The 20,265-nt window shown below is 44.9% G+C and overlaps 1 protein-coding gene and 2 pseudogenes across 1 annotated transcript; all 3 read left to right on the top strand.

Annotated features, from left to right (window-relative positions):
- The first annotated feature begins 3,263 nt into the window (after positions 1-3,263).
- On the top strand, positions 3,264-4,193 carry ORNANAV1R3176 (vomeronasal 1 receptor ornAnaV1R3176). The gene has a single exon (NM_001253568.1). It carries the CDS (start codon positions 3,264-3,266, stop codon positions 4,191-4,193), a length of 930 nt encoding a protein of 309 aa, NP_001240497.1.
- Positions 8,749-9,630, top strand: ORNANAV1R-PS3572 (vomeronasal 1 receptor ornAnaV1R-ps3572 pseudogene; annotated as a pseudogene).
- Positions 18,635-19,510, top strand: ORNANAV1R-PS4067 (vomeronasal 1 receptor ornAnaV1R-ps4067 pseudogene; annotated as a pseudogene).

A 20,265-nucleotide genomic window follows, 5' to 3' on the forward strand; every position in this document is an offset into this window, starting at 1 on the left:
CTCGAGCTAATAGAAACTCGGCCCACAAAATAGAGTGGGTCCGGTCAAGCCCGGCTCATCTAGCCACCTCAACAATAATCATTCCTTCCTTGATCTTTGAAATGGCAGCCACGTCTGTGTTTTACCTGAGAGATCTCTCACATTAGAATCAGGGACGCCCCTGTATACACTTAACCCACAACTCCACCGATTTATCTCCGTTTACTTCGTCCTAACGAAGCCCCCTACGTCTCTACCATTTTACACACATTACAGAAAAAAATAATTACTCTCCTACCTGGGCTAGAACCCACCGTCTCACTACCGGAGGAGATCTGCTCTCATAATTAAACCATGGACTCAGTTACCTCGTCTGTAAAATGGGGATTAACTGGGATCCTCACGTGGGACAACCTGATGACCCGATATCTACCCCAGCGCTTAGAACAGCGCTCAGCACATAGTAAGCGCTTAACAGATACCTATGGAAGCAGCGTGGCTCACTGGAAAGAGCCCGGGCTTTGGAGTCAGAGGTCATGGGTTCAACTCCCGGCTCTGCGGCTTGTCAGCTGTGTGACTGTGGGCGAGTCGCTTCGCTTCTCTGGGCCTCAGTGACCTCATCTGTAAAATGGGGATTAACTGTGAGCCTCACGTGGGACAACCCGAATACCCTGTATCTACCCCAGCACTTAGAACAGTGCTCTGCACATAGTAAGCGCTTAACAAATACCAACATTATTAATCCTAGCCCCAGAACCCCGCAAACTACAGCATCTGAGATACAAACCCATCAGGAGGCTCATAGGAGGATGTAATACCTGCCCAGTGTTGTCTCAAATATTCACTGTCCTATTTGTTAAGTCCTTACTATAAACCAAGCACTGTATGAAGTGCTAGGGTATTAATAGGGTAATTATTTCAGACATAATGTCTGTCCAACATGAGACTCACAGTCTTAAGAAGGAGGAAGAACTGGTGCTTAATCCTTACTTTGCAAATGAGGAAACTGAAGCCCAGAGAAGTTAAATGGCTAGCCCCAGATCAGACAGATGGCAAGTAGTGGAATCAAGATTAGAACCCATGTCTCCTGACTTGCAGGCAGAATACCGAAGAAACAGTGAGACTGTAATTTTTTTTACTCTGTATTTTGACCTACTTAGCTCTGTACGTTTGTCTCAATAAAAGTTTCTCTTTTTCCCCTCTCACTCTGCCTCTCTTTCCCTTTCCTGTATTTCTTTCTGATTCTCTTCCTTTCTCTCGCTTCTTCACTGTTATTTTCCTCTCTCTTACTCTCCTCCCTTTTTCATTCTCTCTCACTTTCTCTCTCTCTTCTCTCAGCCTCTCTTTTTCTCTCTAAATGCCTCCTCTCTCCCCTGCTTTCTTTCCCACAAGTCTTCCTACCCAAAGCCTATCTTCCTGCAGGCTTTGCCATCACTGTATAAAACACCACCTTCCTCTCGATCTCACAGCCCAGCAATCTAAGACATTATCTAAGACTCATCTCTCTCATTCAGTGTACATATGCAAGATGCTATCAAATCCTGTCACTTCTACCTTTATAGCATCTCTAGAATCTACTTGTTCCCCTCCACCCAACTGCTATCACATTGATCCGAGCACTTATCATATCCTTCCATGACTTCTGCATCAGCTTCTACACTGCCCTCCCTGCCTCTTTTCTCTCCCCTCTCTAGTCCTTATACCCGTCTGCTGCTCGGAGCATTTTTCTGAAAAAAAAAATTCAGCCGTGTGTTTCCACTCCTCAAAATACTTAAATGGTTGCCGATTCACCTCAGCATCAAGTAGAAATTATTACCATAGGCTCCAAGGCCCTCAATCAGCTCACCCCCTCCTATCGTACCCTGATGATCTTCTATTATCACTGTAATTATTGTTGCTATCATTATGGTACTTAATAAGCACTTTACTGTGTGCTAAGCATTGCTCTAAGCTCTGGAGTAGGTACAAATTAATCAGAATGGATGTAATCTGTGTCCCATATGGGGCTCACGGTCTATGTAGTCATAACCCAACCCAACTTCACTCCTCTAACATTAACCTACTCTCTAAACTCAATCTCATCTTTTGCAGCTCTGACTCTTTCCTCCTATCTCCCTTCTGGCCTGGAATGCCCTCCTGCTTTTCATCCAACAGACCGCTACTTTCCCTATCCTCAAAGGCACCTGAGAGTCTCATCTCCCTTAAGAGGCCTTTCCCAAGTAAAACCTCATTTCCTGTAATCACTCTGTCTTCTGTGGCCCCTATGTACTTACACCTGGACCCCTTAATAATAGTAATGATAATAATTTTTGTGGCATTTGTTAAACACTTACCATGTGCCAGGCACTGTACTAAGCACTGGGATGGATACAAGCAAATTGGGTTGGACACAGTCCCTGTCCCACATGGAACTCACAGTCTTAATCCCCATTTTATAGATGAGGTACCGAAGCACAGAGAAGTTAAGTGACTTGCCCAAGGCCATACAGCAGACACAGGTTGGAGCCGTGATTAGAATCCATAAACTTCTGTCTCTCAAACCCATGCTCTCTCCAGTATGCCATGCTCCTTCCCTAAGCACTTGATAGTCACCTAATCTGTACTGTGAGTATGTAACATTACTTATTCTCTGCCATTACCAGAACTGTAATTTACTTCAATCTCTTTACCTGCCATTAGACTGAAAGCTTCCTCTGGGCAAGTAACACATCTACCAACTCAGTAGTAGTGTGCATTTCCAAGGGCCTAACAGAGCATTCTGCAGAAAATAAGCCTTCAATAAATACTTTTGATTGATTGATTGATTGATTGATTTATCTCTCTCATTCTCCATCCCTCTCTTTTTTATCGTCTTTCCTCTTTCATTTTACTTCTGACTTATTTTCCTTTCATCTGTTTCTTTTCATTGTTCCTTTCCTTCTCTCACTCTCCCCCTCCTTTCTCTCTGCCTCACATTTTCTCGCCTCCATTTCCCCTCTCTTCCTCTCTTCCTCTTCTCCCTCTTTCTCTGCCTTTCACTCTTTTCTCTCCCTCTTCTTTCTCTCCTCCTTCTTTCTTTCTCACTTTATTAATCTTGCTACTTTTCTCATTCCCTCTCCCATTCCCCATCCTTTCACCCTATTTCTCTTTCTTTCCCACTCCAATATCCCCCCTCTTCATTTCTATTATTCCACCTTCCCTCCCTCCCTCTCACACACTTTATCTATTTTTCTGTCTCCCTCTCCCTCCCATTCCCTCATGTCTTTTAGAAGGCCACCTTTACTTCTGACCAAGAACCCATATGAATGGACATCAGTGACATCTCTTTGGGGATTGTAATGCTGCTACAGATCAGCACTGGAGCATCAGTGAACGTTTTCCTCCTCCTGTTTTATACCCACATGGTCTTCTCCAGCCACAAGCTCAGTTCCTCAGACTTGATCCTCACCCACCTAGCTTTGGCCAATACCATCATCCTTCTCACCTACGGAATCCCAGAGACCATTTCTGCTTGGGGATGGAGAAATTTCCTGAACACCATTGGATGCAAAATTGTCTTATATATTTACCGAGTGGCCCGGGGCCTTTCCATCTGCACCACATGCCTCTTGAGCAACTTCCAGGCCATCACCATCAGTCCCAGCACCACCTTGTGGGCAGGGGTCAAAGTCAAATTACCCAAATGTATCATTCCTTCCTTTGTCTTTTTCTGGGTCCTCAATCTGTTGATCAACATCAATGCACTGGTGTATGCTTCGGGTCCCCAGAACAGCACCACCATTCAAATTACATATGATCTTAAATATTCTTCAATAACCATTCTCAGTGCAGAAGCCACCCTGATAAATACCGTTATGCTCTCTGGCCGTGATCTGCTCTTTGTGGGACTCATGAGCACAGCCAGTGGCTACATGGTATTCGTCCTGCATAGACACCACCGGCAGGTCCGCCATCTCCACGGTCCCGGCAGCTTCTCCAGGGCGATGCCTGAGGTCCGAGCAGCCAAAAGAATCATTGCCCTTGTCACGCTCTATGTCCTCCTCTATGGGCGCCATCCTGTCATGTTTAGCATTTTACTCAACAGGAAAGAAAAGTCTCCTCTACTAGTGAACATCCACACAGTGATGGTATTTGGCTTTCCTGTCTTCAGTCCCTTTCTGGTGATTCACAGTGACAGGAGGATGAGAACATTTTGGAAAAGAGAATCAACTGTTTCCATCGTGGATCCTTCTTAGTGTCCCAAGGAATCTTCCTGCCCTCCCACTCGACCTAAGAAGGCTCAGAGTGAGTGTAGTCAGGACCTGCCGACTGAATCCGTTTAATGAGGCCTCAGTCTCACCTAAATGCAAGATTCTGTCCCCAATGATACTGGCTGAAGGGATGGGGAAGGCGAGCAATGCAACTCCATCAAAACAATGATACAGTTATAACTCAACAATCAACAACAGAACTACCGTGCTGACCCTTGTTTCCAAGTTTCAATTCCTTCTCTCCACCCATTTAAAAATCAGGTGTAATGATTGAGCAACTACATTATACTGAGCGCCGTAGGAAGTACTTGAGTGAAAGCAGCAGAGTTAAGAGACACGATCCCTAGATCCTCAGGACTGGAAGTCTATGAGGGAGGGATTGTGTCTACTAACTCTTTTGTATTCTCCCAAGTGGCTCTGGATGCAGTAATACACTTAGTAAATACCATAGACTGATTGATTGATCCTTGCCCACTTGGAAATCAAACTTTTTTGTATTTGATTGAGCATCTACAGTTTGCAGACCACTCTGCTTAAAGCTTGGAGAGGACAGTAAAAGTTAGAAGACAGACTCCCTGCTCTCAAGGATTGTATATGCTAATATGCCTTGAGCACCTGACATGAGCAGTGCACTGTGCTAAGTGCTTGCTATAATATGATCAATTTAGTAGTCATAATCGCTTCCCTGAAAAAACTTTTATTCCAGTGGAGTCAGACATGTAAACAAATTATACAGAGAACAGAAAAGAGGAAAGTGAATATGCAGGTGAGTGAGTGCTTGCGTAATCAAAATGTGAGGACAAGTGCATAATTCTATTTTGATTTTGTATTCACAAATGCAAGGAGAAAGAATTTGGAAAGATGGATGTGTGGGTAAGCGCTTACATCGTACAGAATATACGTCTGAATGTACAGAAGTGTTAGAATTCATGATAACAAATAAATATAATAATGGCACAAATAAATATGGTGGTGGGTGGTGGCATGGTGAGGCCTGGTGAGCTCAAAACTGAATCAGGGAAGGCCTTTTGGAGGAGGTGTGATTTTAGATGGGTTTTTATTAGTAGTATTATTAATTATTATGGCATTTGTTAAGGGCTTACTATGTGCCACCCCTTTCTCAAAATTCTCTAGTGGTTGCCTCACTGTTGGCTTCAAAACTCTTCATTACCTTGCCGCCTCCTACTTCACCTCCCTTCTCTCCTTCTACAGTCCAGCCCACACACTCCGCTCATCTAATGCTAACCTTCTCACTGAGCCTTATTCTCGCCTATTCCGCCACTGACTTCTGGCCCATGTGCTACCTCTGGCCTGGAATGCCCTCCTTCCTCAAATCCGCCAAACTAGCACACTTTCCCCCATTCAAAGCTCTACTGAAAGCTCACCTCCTCCAGGAGGCCTTCCCAGACTAAGTCCCCCTTTTCCTTGCTCCCCTCCCCTTCACATCGCCCCAACTCAACTCCCTTTGCTCTATCCCCATCTCCACCCAGAGCACTTGTGTATGTATGTACATATTTATAATTATAATTCTATTTAATTTTATTAAGGATGTGTTTATATCTATAATTCCATTTATTTATAATGATGCTATTGGTGCCTGTTTACTTGTTTTGATGTCTCTCTCCCCCCTTCTAGACTGTGAGCCTGTTACAGCCATGGATTGTCTCTATTTGTTGCTGAACTGAACTTCCCAAGCACTCAATACAGTGCTCTGCACCTAGTAAGTGAACAATAAGTATGATTAAATGAATGAATGCATGACTGCCAGATAGTGCACTCAGCTCTGGGGTGAAGCAAATTTCGTTGGACACTGTCCCTGTCCCATGTGGGACTTACAGTCTCAATCCCCATTTTAAAGATGAGAGAATTGAGGTCCAGAAAAGTGAAGCGACTTGCAGAAGGTCACAGTAGATGAGTGGAGGAGGCAGGATTAGAACACATAAATCTTCTGACCTTCTAACTTCCAGGCTTGGGCTCTAGCCACTATGCCATACTGCTTCCCTTCTGAAGAAAGGGGGAACTGTGCTCTGGTCGAATTGAAGGACTAAGGAACTTGGATAAGAGGTAGAGTGTGAGGAAGAGTAGAGGTTGGAAAATTATGGAGTTTATGATCCAAAGCTGACTCGAAGATATACTGAAGGTTGGCAGGAATTAGACAGGGAGATGAGAAAATGCTCAACTCCATTTCCTTGGTTTTTCCCCTTGTAGTCTTAGTGAGACCTGCCTCTGGAGTGTACCCTGAGTACTAATTGTTCAACCACGCTTTAGGCAACATCACTTAACTTGTCCTAGATTACTAGTTCCTGCCACCATCAATCAGTCATAGTGATTAAGAGAAGCATAGAGAAGCAGCGTGGCACAGTGGAAAGAGCATGGGCTTTGGAGTCAGGGCTCATGAGTTCGAATCCCAGCTCTGCCACTTGTCGGCTGTGTGACTGTGGGCAAGTCACTTAACTTCTCTGTGCCTCAGTTCCCTCATCTGTAAAATGGGGATTAAGACTGTGAGCCCCACGTGGGACAACCTGATTCCCCTATGTCTACCCCAGCGCTTAGAACAGTGCTCGGCACATAGTAAGCGCTTAACAAATACCAACATTATTATTATTATTATTATTATGATTAAATATCTATTGTAAATTTCAGGTGCTTGTTTGCGGAGGCAGCAGGTTTGGAAACTCAATCCAGTGAGGGGTGCTCTGCATAGACTAAGCACTCAGTAAATACCAGTGATTGATCGACTGATTATTAATGATAATAATAAGAAGAAGATTAACAGTAATAATAAGAATTGTGATATTTGCTAAGGGCTTACTATGAACCAGGCACTGTTCTAAGCACTGGGGTGCATACAAGAAAATTAGGTTGAACCCAGTCCCTGTCTTACAAGGGGCTCAGAGTCTTAGTACCCATTTTACAGAGGTGGTAAGTGACTTGCTCAAGGTCCCACAGTAGACAAGTGGCAGAGTCGGCATAAGAATGCATGACCTCCTGACTCTCAGGTCTATGCTTTATCTACTATACCATGAGGCTTCTCATAAGGCCGAGTATGGGGAAGGTGGGAGCCGCTTGCCACACCATTCTCCTCCTCCCAGCTTTCCTTCCCTCTCGCTGAGAAGAGTGATGAGGGTGAGACACACAGACAAGGAAGGGGCTGGTAGGGGTTGGAACCTGGGCGTATCTGGGGCCACACATGACCCAGAGGGTGAGAGGGTCAGATTCACACTAGAGAACCAGGCTTACCTCCTGGCAGAGCTGGGCTATGGGTGGAAGTTGGGATGTACCTGGAGCTACAGGCTGTTATGTTTCTCCACGGGCATCTCTGATGGTCAATTAGCAGCAGGTAATTGTGGGAAGAGATCTGGGCTCATCTTGTCCCTGATTGGTGGACAGCAGGGAGGGGAGTCTGGGCATTTCCAAAGTTGTCTTAGACCTTGCGTCAGAGCTGATTAATGTTTAGGGATTCACTCATTAACACACACACACACACACAAACACACTCAGACACTCTGATAATGCCCTCAGGGAGGGGAGAAGTGAGGAAAGCAGCTGATAAATGTTGCCTTAGGCTTGATGTGTCTAGGTCTGACTGCCTGTAAGCTGCCCTCCCAGCCAGCATGAGCGATGAAACAGGTGAGTAGGACAAAGACTTCTCCATTAGGATGATTTCTGGGTTTCCACAGGAATTCTGCAGCTTTGGACTGGGGCTCTGGTGTGGGTCAGGGCTGGTCACCTCTGAAAAGCCTTCTCCTAGGGCTCCCCACTTCCCAATTCCAGAAACTTTACAGAAGAGTTCTCTCCATATTAGACTGGATCCCCTTCTGCCTCAGAAAAGAATTAGTTTTACTCTTATTAATAATAATAATGATAATAATGATAGCATTTGTTGAGCACTTACAATGTGCCTAGGGCTGTTCTAAGCACTGGGGTAGATACAAGGTGTCAAAAGCAGTGTGCTGCCACCCTGACTGTCCTGTGAGTTAAGAATGGCTCCCAGATAGTTCCTAGCTAGTGGTGGGCACAGAGAGCTTGGGCACAAAGAGATGCTTACAGAGCACACAATTCCCTGTGCCACCACAGTTCCCCCTCTTTCCTTCTGCAACATCATTCATTCAATTATATTCCTTGAGCACTTACTGGGTGCAGAACACTGTACTAAGCACTTAGCCGGGCTGCAGTGACCATGACTTGGGAGAAGCCAGTCCCCGTCCCCTCTTGGCCACACTTCAAGGCGGTCACAACAGCAGTCCCACAATCCCAGAGAAGCAGAATGAGTACTATGGACAGGGGCAACGAACTTCAGAGATCCCATTCTCCACATCTACAGCCCAGAAGTTTGAGGAAACAAGAACCATAGCCTTCTCTCTTCCTATCCACCTCCTCCCCAAATGTCCTCTGCAGTCTCCCACTCTCTCTCTCCATCTGCCCCATCCCCATCTCCTTCCTTTCAGGTCCATTCCCTCCCTTACTCTCCCTCTCCTCCTTTCCCCTTCCCAGGTGTCTGCAGGAGGCCATTTCTGCTTTGAAAAGTAAATTCAGGAGGATGGATGCTATGGAAATCTCCTTTGGAACCATAATGCTGTTACAGATCGGCATCGGAGTCTTAGTGAATGCCTTCCTCCTCCTTTTTTATACCCGCATGGTCTCTGCTAGCCACAGACTTAGCTATTCCGACCTGATCCTTGCTCATCTGGCCTTGGCTAATTCCCTGACCCTTCTCAGCAGGGGAATCCCAGACACCCTCTATATTTGGGGGCTGATAAATTTCCTGGATGACATGGGGTGTAAAACCCTGATTTACCTGTACCGAGTTTCCCGTGGCCTTTCCATTTGTACCACCTGCCTCTTGAGCATTTTCCAGGCTGTCACCATCAGTCCCTCCACCTCCTGGTGGGCAGGAGTTAAAGCCAAATTACCCAAATGTGTCATCCTCTCCTGTCTCTTCTCCTGGGTCATGAATCTGCTGATCGACTTATATATACTGAAGTATGTAAAAGGCCCACAGAACAGCACTAGTGTTCAAATAGTTTTGGACCTCAAGTACTGCATCGAAGTCAGTGCTGAACCGGAAACCAAACTGGCCATTGCTGTGGTACTTCCACTCCGGGATCTGTTCTTCGTGGGGCTCATGAGCGTGGCCAGTGGCTACATGGTATTTGTCCTTCACAGACACCACCGGCAGGTCCAGCACCTCCACGGGCCCAGCTCTTCCTTGAGGGTGATGCCTGAAGTCCAAGCGGCCAAAAGAGTCATTGCTCTGGTCACCCTCTATGTCTTCCTCTATGGGCGGCAGGCTGTCATGCTGAGTGTTATTATCAACATGAAAGAGAAGTCTCCTCTGATGGTGAGAGTCCACCTACTTTTGTCATTTTCCTTCTCAGTTGTCAGTCCATTCCTGATTATCCACAGTGACAGGAGGGTGAGCGTGTTCTGGAAAAGGGAATTCCCTGTGTCAAACACAGATCAATCATAAGCCTCCCACTTGGTCCCACTGAGATGGACTTTACTAGATTCCTGATTTGGAAAACCCTGTAATGATGAGGGGGAAGTTAGAGAAGCAGTGTGGCCAGTGGAGAGAGTATGGGCGAGGACTTCCCCGCCCATACTCTCTCCACTGGCCACACTGCTTCTAATCCCAGCTCTGCCACTTGTCTGGTTCTAATCTCAGCTCTGCCACTTGTCCGCCTTGTGACCCTGGGCCAATTACTTCATTTCTCTGTGCCTCAGTTACCTCATATGGAAAATGGGGATTAAAACTGGGAACCTTATATGGGACAGGAACTGTGTTCAAACTGATTAGCTGTGTCTACCCCAGCACTTAGAACAGTTCTTTACATAGTAAGCACTTAATGAATAACGTAATTATTATTATTCTTATTATTATCATTACTAGTCTACAGTTAGAAACCATTTCAAGAATAAGGTCTACAGTTAGAACCATTTCAAGAATAGGTAGAGACAACAGCAGTGGAGGGTGGTATAGCTTTCAAGTAACAGGAGAAATCTGCCTTTCACCACCTCCTTCTGATCACCAGTTTGGAACGGCCAGTTGTGGGGAAACCAAGGTGGGAATTGAAGGTTCTGAGCCTGCTGCCCCCATTCTGACTTTCCAGAAGGGCTTCCCTGGCCTGATACTCCTCCTTCCTTGAGTCCATCCTAGGTGGACCCCACCAAACCCTAGCCATAATCTCGATCTCATCATCTTTAGTCACTTTAAAATCTCTTCCCTCACTAACTGTGAAATTCCTGTATCCACCCACAACCTCCTCTCCCACATACTCATTCACTACAATTTTCTTCTGAACCTTCACATACAATCTTTTGACTAACTACATTTTATAAAGTCAAAGTGCCCCGTTTGATGCATTGAAATGCTTTCTCGTGACACGTAAATTGATACCCTCAACACCGCCTTCTCCAGTGAACTCAAGTCCCTATCCTCCCTTCCCTCTGTTGATTCTTTACCACCAAAACACAATACTGGATTACTTTTACAGTACCCTTACTCTGCTCCTCGGCATGAACTGTGGGGTGCTGCTGGCTGAAATCCAGGTACTGGTTCGACTTGGTCCTTCTTAATCATCATCCTTACCCATTTTAACACTGCCCCCTCATCCATGGGTCAACAGTGTTTCTCCGTCTTTATTGACTCCATGACCATTGCTCATGCCAACTGTATCAGACGTTTGACTTCCTTCTCAAAACCACTATCCCAACCCTATCTCTTGCCACCTATTTTCTTGATGAAATTGATTTCATCAGGGGTGATCCCACTAAAGTCTCCTCTGCTCCTGTCCAGCTCCTCCCTCCTCCTGCCCCTTCTTCAACTCTCACCTTTCCCAGCAGAATCCCAAGAGATCTTCTGTCTCCTTTCAGAATTTATTACCTTCACCTATGCCTCTGACCCCATTCCATCGCATCTTTTTAAAACAACTCTCTCTCTTTCCCTCCCTCATAGCCATCTTCAACTCATCTCTTTACAATGACCTCTTCCTCGCTGCATTCAAATATGTGCATGTATCCTGTATCCTAAAAATATCCTCACTTTACCCCATGCTGCTCTTCAGTTACTGTTCCATTTCCTTCTGACCATTCCTCTTCCAACCCTTTGAGCAAGTTGCCTATCCCTGATGCCTCGGTTTCCCCTACTTCAATTCTCCTCTTGACCCTCTCCAATCTGGTTCCCCCACCCAATTCATTCTGCTAAAACTGCTCTCTTCAAGGTAACCAATAACTCTCTCCTTCACAAATCCAATGGTGTGTACTCCGTCCTAATCCACCTTGAAAGCTCAACTGCCTTTGACTCTGTGGACCATCCCCTTCTCCTGGTAGTCTGTCACATATTCATCTTTGGTTTCACTGAAATTACCCTCTCCTGGTTCTACTCCTATTTCTCAGAGCTATTTCTCTTTCACTGGTTCCTCCTCTGCTTCCCACGATCCAACTGTGGAAGTCCCTCAAGGCTCAGTTTTAGGTCTCCTTCTATTCTCTATCTATAACCACTCTCTTGGAGAACTCATTCCACTTCAAGTACCATTTCCATGAGGATATTTCCCAGATCTACCTCTCCAGGCCTAATCTCTTTTCATCTCTGCAGCCTGGCATTTCTTCCTACTTTCAGGACATCTCTACTCTGATGTCCCACTGATACCCAAAATTTAAGATTTCCAAATTATCAACTCACCTTCTCCCCAAAGCCCTATATTCTCCCTGCCTTTCCCATCTCTGTAGACAATATAGTATTCTCCCTGTCTCATAAGCCAGAAACCTTGGTATTCCCCTCACCTCAACTGTTTCATTCAACCCATGCATGCAATCTGTCACCAAATCCTGTCGGTTTTACTTTCACAACATCACTAAAATCAGCCCTATCTCTTCCATCCAAAGTGCTACTCGACATCCAACCCCTTGTCTAATCTTGTATTATATTATTATTTTTATTATTATCCAGTCTTGACTACTGTATCAGCCTCTTTGCTGACCTCCTTGTCTCATATTTTTTCCCACTCTGGTCCATATTTCACTCTGCTGCCCAGTTCAATTTTCTAAAAAAAAATATTCAGTCCACATCTCCCCACTCCTCAAGAACCTTCAGGGACTGTCCATTTACTGCTGCACCTAACAAAAACACCTTGCCATTGGATTTAAAACTCTCAATAAGCTTTCCCCCTCCTACCTTACCTCACTGATTTCCTATTTCAATGCAGCACATACACTTCGCTGCTCTAATATCAGTCTACTCACTATACCTCAGTCTTATCATCAACTCCTTGCCAACTTCTTCCCTCTCTCCTGGAACTTTCTCACCTTTCATACATGACAGACCACCCCTCTCCCCACGTTCAAAGCCTTTTAAAAATCACAGAAGCCTTCCCTGACTACACCCTCATTTAGCCTACTCACACTCTCCCTTCTTAATCATCCTTGCACCTGGATCTATACCCTTTAAGCACTGGATATTCACCCTACCATCAGCACCACAACAGATATGTACATATCCATAATTTATTTTGATATCTCTCTCACCCTCCAGCCCTCCAGATGGTGTATTCCTTGGAGACAGGGATAATGTCTACCAACTCTGCTGCATTACTCTCTTAAGTGCTTATTACAGAACTTCTCACACAGTAATTGCACAATAAATGCCATTGCTTGATTGACTGATTGATTGGTCACTTCTCCCTCCTGGTAACACCAAGCGTCCTCAATTTCCCTGGAATAGTTCTCTCTTGGTTTGCCTATCTCTCTCCCCCAGCTTATTCTCAGTGTCAGTCATTGACTCTCTTTTTACCTCTTATCCCATAATCATGGGTATCCCACAAAATCAGTCTTCTGGGTTTCCTACTCTTCTACTTTACACTTGATCTTAGAGGTCATCCATTCACATGATCGCTTCTACCACCTCTATGAAGAGAACTCCCACATGCATATCACAAGCTCTAGGAGAAGCAGCGTGGCTCAGTGGAAAGAGTCTGGGCTTGGGAGTCAGAGGTCACGGGTTCGAATTCCGGCTCTGCCACTTGTCAGCTGTGTGACTGTGGGCAAGTCACTTCACTTCTCTGTGCCTCAGTTACCTCATCTGTAAAATGAGGATTAAGACTGTGAGCCCCATGTGGGACAACCTGATTACCCTGTATCTACCCCAGCGCTTAGAACAGTGCTCTGCACATAGTAAGTGCTTAACAAATACCAACATTATTATTATTATTATTATTAGTCTCACTCCTACTACGGAGGTTATAACACACTGTGGTCTGTGGCCTGAGAATGCTGACCTCAGGACTGGTGCACCTGTGGCCATGAGTGGCCTTTGGAGTGAGAATGTCAGACAGACACTACAGACCCGGGCTTGGCTCCTGGCAGAGCTGGACTGTGGGTGGGAGCTGGGATGTACACGGGTCACCAGGATATGGTGCAGATGCTGCCATGTTTCCCCAAGGGCAACTTTGATGGTCAATTAGCATCTGATAATTTCAGGGAGAGATCTAGGCTCATCTTATCCCAGATTGGTGGATGATGGGGAGGGGAGTCTGGGCATTTCTAGAGATGTCCCAGTCTAAGGGTCAGAGTGGATTAGTGGTCAGAGTGGATTAGTGCTCAGCAATTCACTCATTCACTACCCCCACTCCCTGCCACCACACACACATACACAAACTATTCACTCTCTGAGGGAGGAAGGAGATGAGGAAAGCGGCTGATAAATGCTGTCTCAGCTTTGTCCTGCCAGAGTTTAACTGCCCGTGAATTGCCCTTCCAGACAACGTGAGTGACAGAGATGGGTGAATATGATAAAGCCATCAATCTAAAAGTCCATTTTCAGGGTTGGAGTCCAAATGGGGAAGATTCACTGAGAGAAGGTTTTGGTTTTTTTGTGCTGGGCTCGATGAAAGACGGAGGATTGTTGGACAATGGGAAATGAGAGTGAAACATCGTGGTTAAGCCTCTGGCCCAGGAGAGATGGAGAGGGATCTGGGACCAGATGGAAAGATTTATGTTGGAGACTCTCCCATTTCTCCCTATTGCACCAGAATCTCTAACTCGTTGCTTCAACACTAGTAAGGCCATGTTTGTGAGAATGGAAGAGCTAAACTGTTTTGGATCCCCAATCACCACCACACTCAGGCCACACTCCTAGCCGTCTCTCTCTCCATCCTGAGCTCATCCCATCTTAATCTAATGAACAATAATTGTGGCTGTCATGATTTTGGGAATGGTATCATATAGTAATAATAATAATAATACTTAAATGCTTACAATTTGTCAAACACTGTTCTAAATGCTGGGGTAGATACAAAGTAATCCGCTTGGACACAGTCCCTGTTCCACATGGGACTCAGTGTCTTAATCCTTATTTTACAGATGAGGTAACTGAGATACAGAAAAGTTAAATGACTTACCCAAGGTCACGCAGAACACAAGTGACAGAGCCAGGATTAGAAACCATGTCCTTCTGACTCCCAGGCCCAGGCTCTATCCATTAGTCCACACCACTACGACAAATCTCTGATCGCCAGCAAAATCTGGTCTTCACAGAGAAGCCTCCTGAGAGAGAACATCTCTGCCCCAATCTCCAGCAAGTGGGCCCTCAGACTCTGGATCCTGGTAACCAAGGAAACAGACTGTAAACCCATTTCTTCTCTATCATAGCCTCCCATATGGTCCTTTCGTTCACTGGGCTGTTGAGCCACTGGATGAGAGTTGATGGGGGCAGAGGTAGGGACAGAGGCCAAGAGGTTTTGGTAGTCATTGCTGAATGATGTAGAGGGTAGATCGTACTGTTTGGATGGCCCTGTGGGAAACTGCTCTCCTTGCTCACGGCTGAAGGATCAGTGTAAATGACCCCTAACTGAACTGAAGCCTACATGGTTATTTTGACTGAAATAATATATTTAATATATAATAATATTTTCAGTCAAAATAAAAGATCCTTTTCCCTGAAAATCTACATTGCCACATCCAAGGCACAACCTGAGAGTCCACCCAAATTAGATTTGGAGAAGTCCCTGTAATTCTAGCCCCAGACCCTGCCCTTTGCAACATCGGTAATGTGAACCAATCAGGGGATTGACTAGAAGATGCAGTGATTGTCCAGTGATGTCTCCAAGAGTAACTATCACAGTCAGAGTAACTGTCATATTCCAAGCACTATAGTAAACCTTTGTTTAGAAACAAAGCGATCATATTGGACACAGTCCCATACGGGACTCCATCTAAATAGGAGCAAGAACTGGTGTTCAATCCTCATTTTACAAATGAGGAAACTGAAGCATGGATAATTTTAGTGATTGGCCCAAGGTCACAACATGGGAAGTGATAGAACCAGGATAATAATGATAATTATAATGTTGGTATTTGTTAAGTGCTTACTATGTGCTGAGCACTGTTCTAAGTGCAGGGGTAGATACAGGGTAATCAGGTTGTCCCACATGAGGCTCACAGTCTTAACACATTTTACACATGATGTAACTGAGGCATTGAGAAGTTAAGTGACTTGCCCAAAGTCACACAGCTGACAGGTGGTGGAGCCGGGATTAGAGCTCATGACTCCTGACTCCAAAGCCTGTGCTTTTTCCACTGAGCCACACTGCTTCTCTGGGATTAGTACCCAGGTTTCTTTATTCTGAGGCAGAATCAATAAGAAGAGTAGGACTCTGAATTTTTCATTCTTTATTTTTACCTAGGCAATTATTTACTAATTATGTACTAATGAAAGTGTCCTTTTTCCTTCTCTCTCTGCCTCTCTCTTTGCCTGCTCTTTCCCTCTTTTGCTTTCTGACTCTCTCTCCCTTCTTCTCCCTTTTTTCATTTTTTACCCCTCTTTCTTACTCTCTTTCCTGCTTTTCTCTCTCCATTTCTCTTTACCTTGCTCTCCCTTTTTCCTAGTATCTTTCTTACCTGTCTTCCCACCCAAAGCCTGTCCTCCCTCAGACTTTCCTACCACCATCCTCCCTAACTCTCAACTCGGTAACCTTGGCATTAACAGCAACTCATCTTTCTCAGTCAACCCACTTAATGTGCCATCAAGTCCTCTCACTTCTTCCTTCATACCATCTCTAGAATCCACCCTTTCCCCTCCACCTAAACTGCTACCACTCTGATCCAAGCACTTAATATACCCTGCCTTGTTTACTGGACTCGGCTCCTCACTGACTTCTCTGTTTCCTGTCTTTCCCCTCCCTAGTTCATACTTCACTTTGCTGTTCAGATCATTTTCCTAAAGACCCCTTCAGCCTAGTCTCCCCACTCCTCAAAAACCTCCAAAGGTTGCCCATCCACCTCTGCATACCACAGAAACTCCTTACCATCGGTTTTAAGGGTCACAATCATCTGTCTGCCCCATCCTAAGTTACAGTGTTGATCTTCTGTCACAGCCAAACACATACATTTCACTTATGTAACACAGACCTACTATCTGTACTTCAATCTCATCAGTTGTGGCTCTGACCCCTTGCCCACCTGGAACTCCTTCCCCCTTCTCATCCAATGAACTACAACTCTCCCTACCTTAGGAGCCATCTGAAAATCACATCTCCACTGAGAGGCCTTACCCAACTAGGACTTCGTTTCTTCTACTTGCCCTATCTTCTGCATCTCTTAAGCTCTTTACAACTGCTCTTAAGCACTTAAGCACTTGATATTCACCTTGCCTTCAGCCTTACTGTACTTGTGTTCATATATTATACCCTACCATTTCCCCTGTTATTTATTTCAATATCTTTTCCCTGTTTTAAACTGCAAACTTCTTGTGTGCAAGGATCATGTGTACCAACTCAGTTGTATTGTACTCTAAGTATACTATTCTTTGCAAAATAATCCCTCAATGAATACCATTGACTTCCCTCTCTCATTTTCTATTCCTCTCTCCCTTTTTCTCTTTTCTCTCTCATTCTGTCTCCAGCTTGTTCTCCCTTCCTCTCTCTCTCTTTCTATTGCTTTTTTCCCACTTTCATACTCTCCTCTCTTTATGCCTCAACTTTTCTCATCTTCCTATCTTCTCCTTCTTTCTCTCTTTCTCCAATTCTTTCTTTCTCTTTTCACCATTTCTCTCTTTCTAAAGGAAGCAGAATGGCCTAGTTGAAAGACAGTGGGACTGGGTGTCAGAGGACCTAGGTTTTAATCCTGATTCTGCTATGTCCCTGCTGGGAGACCTTGGGAAAGTCACTTAATAATAATAGTAATAATACTGATGGTATTTATTAAGCCCTTACTATGTGCCAAGCACTGTTCTAAGTCCTGGAAAAGATACAAGGTTATCAAGTTGTCCCACTTGGGGCACACAGTCTTAATCCCCATTTTACAGATGGGGTAACTGAAGCACAGGGAAGTTAGCTGATTTGCCCAAGTTACACAGCTGACAAGTGGCAGAGTTAGAATTAGAACCCATGACCTCTGACTCCCAAGTCCATGCTCTTTCCACTAAGCCATGCTGCTATTCTGTGCCTCAGTTCCCTCATCAATAAAATGGGGAAAAATACAGCATGGTCTCATGAATAGAGTATGGGCCTGGGAGTCAAAAGGATCTAGGTTCTAATCTCAGAAACACTAATCTCAGAGAGGAAGGGAGAACAAGCTGGAGACAGAATGAGAGAGAAAAGAGAAAAAGGGAGAGAGGAATAGAAAATGAGAGAGGGAAGTCAATGGTATTCATTGAGGGATTGTTTTGCAAAGAATAGTATACTTAGAGTACAATACAACTGAGTTGGTGCACATGATCCTTGCACACAAGAAGTTTGCAGTTTAAAACAGGGAAAAGATATTGAAATAAATAACAGGGGAAATGGTAGGGTATAATATATGAACACAAGTACAGTAAGGCTGAAGGCAGGGTGAATATCAAGTGCTTAAGTGCTTGTGTGACTTTGGGCAAGTCACTTCACCTCTCTGTGCCTCAGTTACCTAAACTGTAAAATGGGGATTAGGACTGTGTGCCCATGTGGGACAGGGACTGCATGCAACTCAATTTGCTTATATACAACCGAGCGCTTAGTACAGTTTTGGCCACATAGTAAGCACTTAACAAATACCACAATTATTTATAATTATTGTTTTCCCTCCTTCTTAGACTATGATCCCCATGTAGAACCTGGTTACCTTGTATATAACCTAGTGCTTAGTACAGTGCTTGATGCAGAATAAGCACTTAAATACCACAGTTATAATTATTTCCCTCTCTGTCTCTCTTCTCTCTCTTTCTGCCTCTCCTCCCTCTTTCTTTCTCTCTCTTTTCCTTTTGCTCTTCCTCCTGTTCTCTTTCCCTCAATCATTTTCCATCCTTTTCTCACTGTTTTTCTTTCTGCCCTCTGTTTCTATCATAATTGTTTTCCCTCCCTCCCTCTCTCTCCCTCACTTTCTCTGTTTTTCCTCTCTCCCTCTCCCTCCCACTCTCTTGTGCCTTACAGGAGGCTTCCCCTGCTTCTGACTCCATATGAATGGACATCAGTGACACCACCTTGGAGACAGTGATGCTGTTTCAGACCAACAGTGGGGTGTCAGGGAATGTCTTGATTTTATGCCCACATAGTGTCCTCCAGGCACAAGCTTAGCTCCTCAGACTTGATCCTCAGTCACTGGGCCTTGGCCATCACCATCAATCTTCTTATCTATTGAATCCCTGAGACCATTTCTGCTTGGAGATGGAGAAATTTCCTGGACATCATTGGATGCAAAATCATCACATCTATTTACTGGATAGGGATTTGTCATCTGCACCAACTGCCTCCTGAGCATCTTTCAGGCCATCACCATCAGCCCCAGCATTTCCCAGTTGGCAGAGTCAAAGCCAAATTATCCAAATGCATCATCCCCTGCTTTGTCTTCTTCTAGGTCTTCAATCTGCTGATCGACTTTAATAGACTGGTGTATGTGAAAGGCCCCTAGAACATCACTGATATTCCCAATGCATATGATTTTAAATATTGTTCAGTTACCATTCTTAGTGCAGAAATCACCCTGATAAATGGCATTATGTTCTCTGGCCTTGATCTGCTCTTAATGAGGCTCATGAGTACAGTCAGAAGCCACACCTCCATGGCCCTGGCCATTCCCCCAGGTCGACGCCTGAGGTCCGAGCAGCCAAAGGAGTCATTGCTCTGGTCACTCTCTAGGTCTTCCTCTAAGGACGTTGGTCCATTGTGTTCAGCATTTTACTCAACATGAAAGAAAAGTCTCCTCTGCTGGTGAATATCCACGTGGTGATGTCATTTGACTTTTTAGTCACCTGTCTCTTCCTAGTGATTCATAGCAACAGGAGGATGAGAACATTCTGGAAAAAGGAATTATCCATTTCCATCATAAATTCTTCATAAAAGTCTCAAGGAAGCTGTCAGTCTTCCTACTACACCCCTAGGAGGCTCAAAGTCAGAAAGGTAGGGTCCTGAAGGCTGAATCTGTCTAAACAGGCCAGAGCTTCACCTAAACAAAGATCCGTGTCCTCATCGACACTGGGTGAGGGAATGGGGGAAGGCGAACAATGTAACTCCTTCACACGATGAAATAGTTATAACTCAAGGCAACCACTCAACAATCTGAGCAGTTCAGCTGCCAGAAGGGCTGCAGTGCCAACTCTTGTTTCCAAGACCCAGTTCCTTCAATCTGTCCATTCATTAATTAAATTTAGTAATTCATGATAAAACCTTCTGTTATCTTTTTCCTCTAATGACCTGGTCATGTACTTTATTGACAAAATTGAATCCTTCAGATGTGATCTCTCTCAAATCTCTGCTCCTCTCCAATTCCTACTTCGTCCTCTGCCCTTTCAACTCTCCCAGTAGTCCCAAAAGTATTTCAAGAAGAAATGCTTCACCTCCTCTCAAAATCTACCCTCTCCACCTGTGCTTCTGACCCTATCCCTTGATACCTAATTAAAACACTCACCTCCTCCCAGTCTACACAATTCTCCTTTAGCACCGTTTTCCTTACTGGCGGGGTAGGCGTGAACGGGGGATTGTGAGGAGGTGAGTGGCAGAGGAGCGGAGTGTACGGGGTGGGCAGTAGAAAGAGGGCAGGGAGTGAGGTAGGAGGGGCCAAGGTGATGGAGAGCTTTGAAGCCAAGAGTGAGGAG

This window comes from Ornithorhynchus anatinus, chromosome 15 (assembly GCF_004115215.2).
Source record: "Ornithorhynchus anatinus isolate Pmale09 chromosome 15, mOrnAna1.pri.v4, whole genome shotgun sequence".
In the NCBI taxonomy this organism is placed as follows: Eukaryota; Metazoa; Chordata; class Mammalia; order Monotremata; family Ornithorhynchidae; genus Ornithorhynchus; species Ornithorhynchus anatinus.

Coding starts and splice junctions, on each gene's coding strand:
- ORNANAV1R3176 (NM_001253568.1), top strand. CDS start 3,264: ATGGACATCAGTGACATCTCTTTGGGGATTGTAATGCTGCTACAGATC.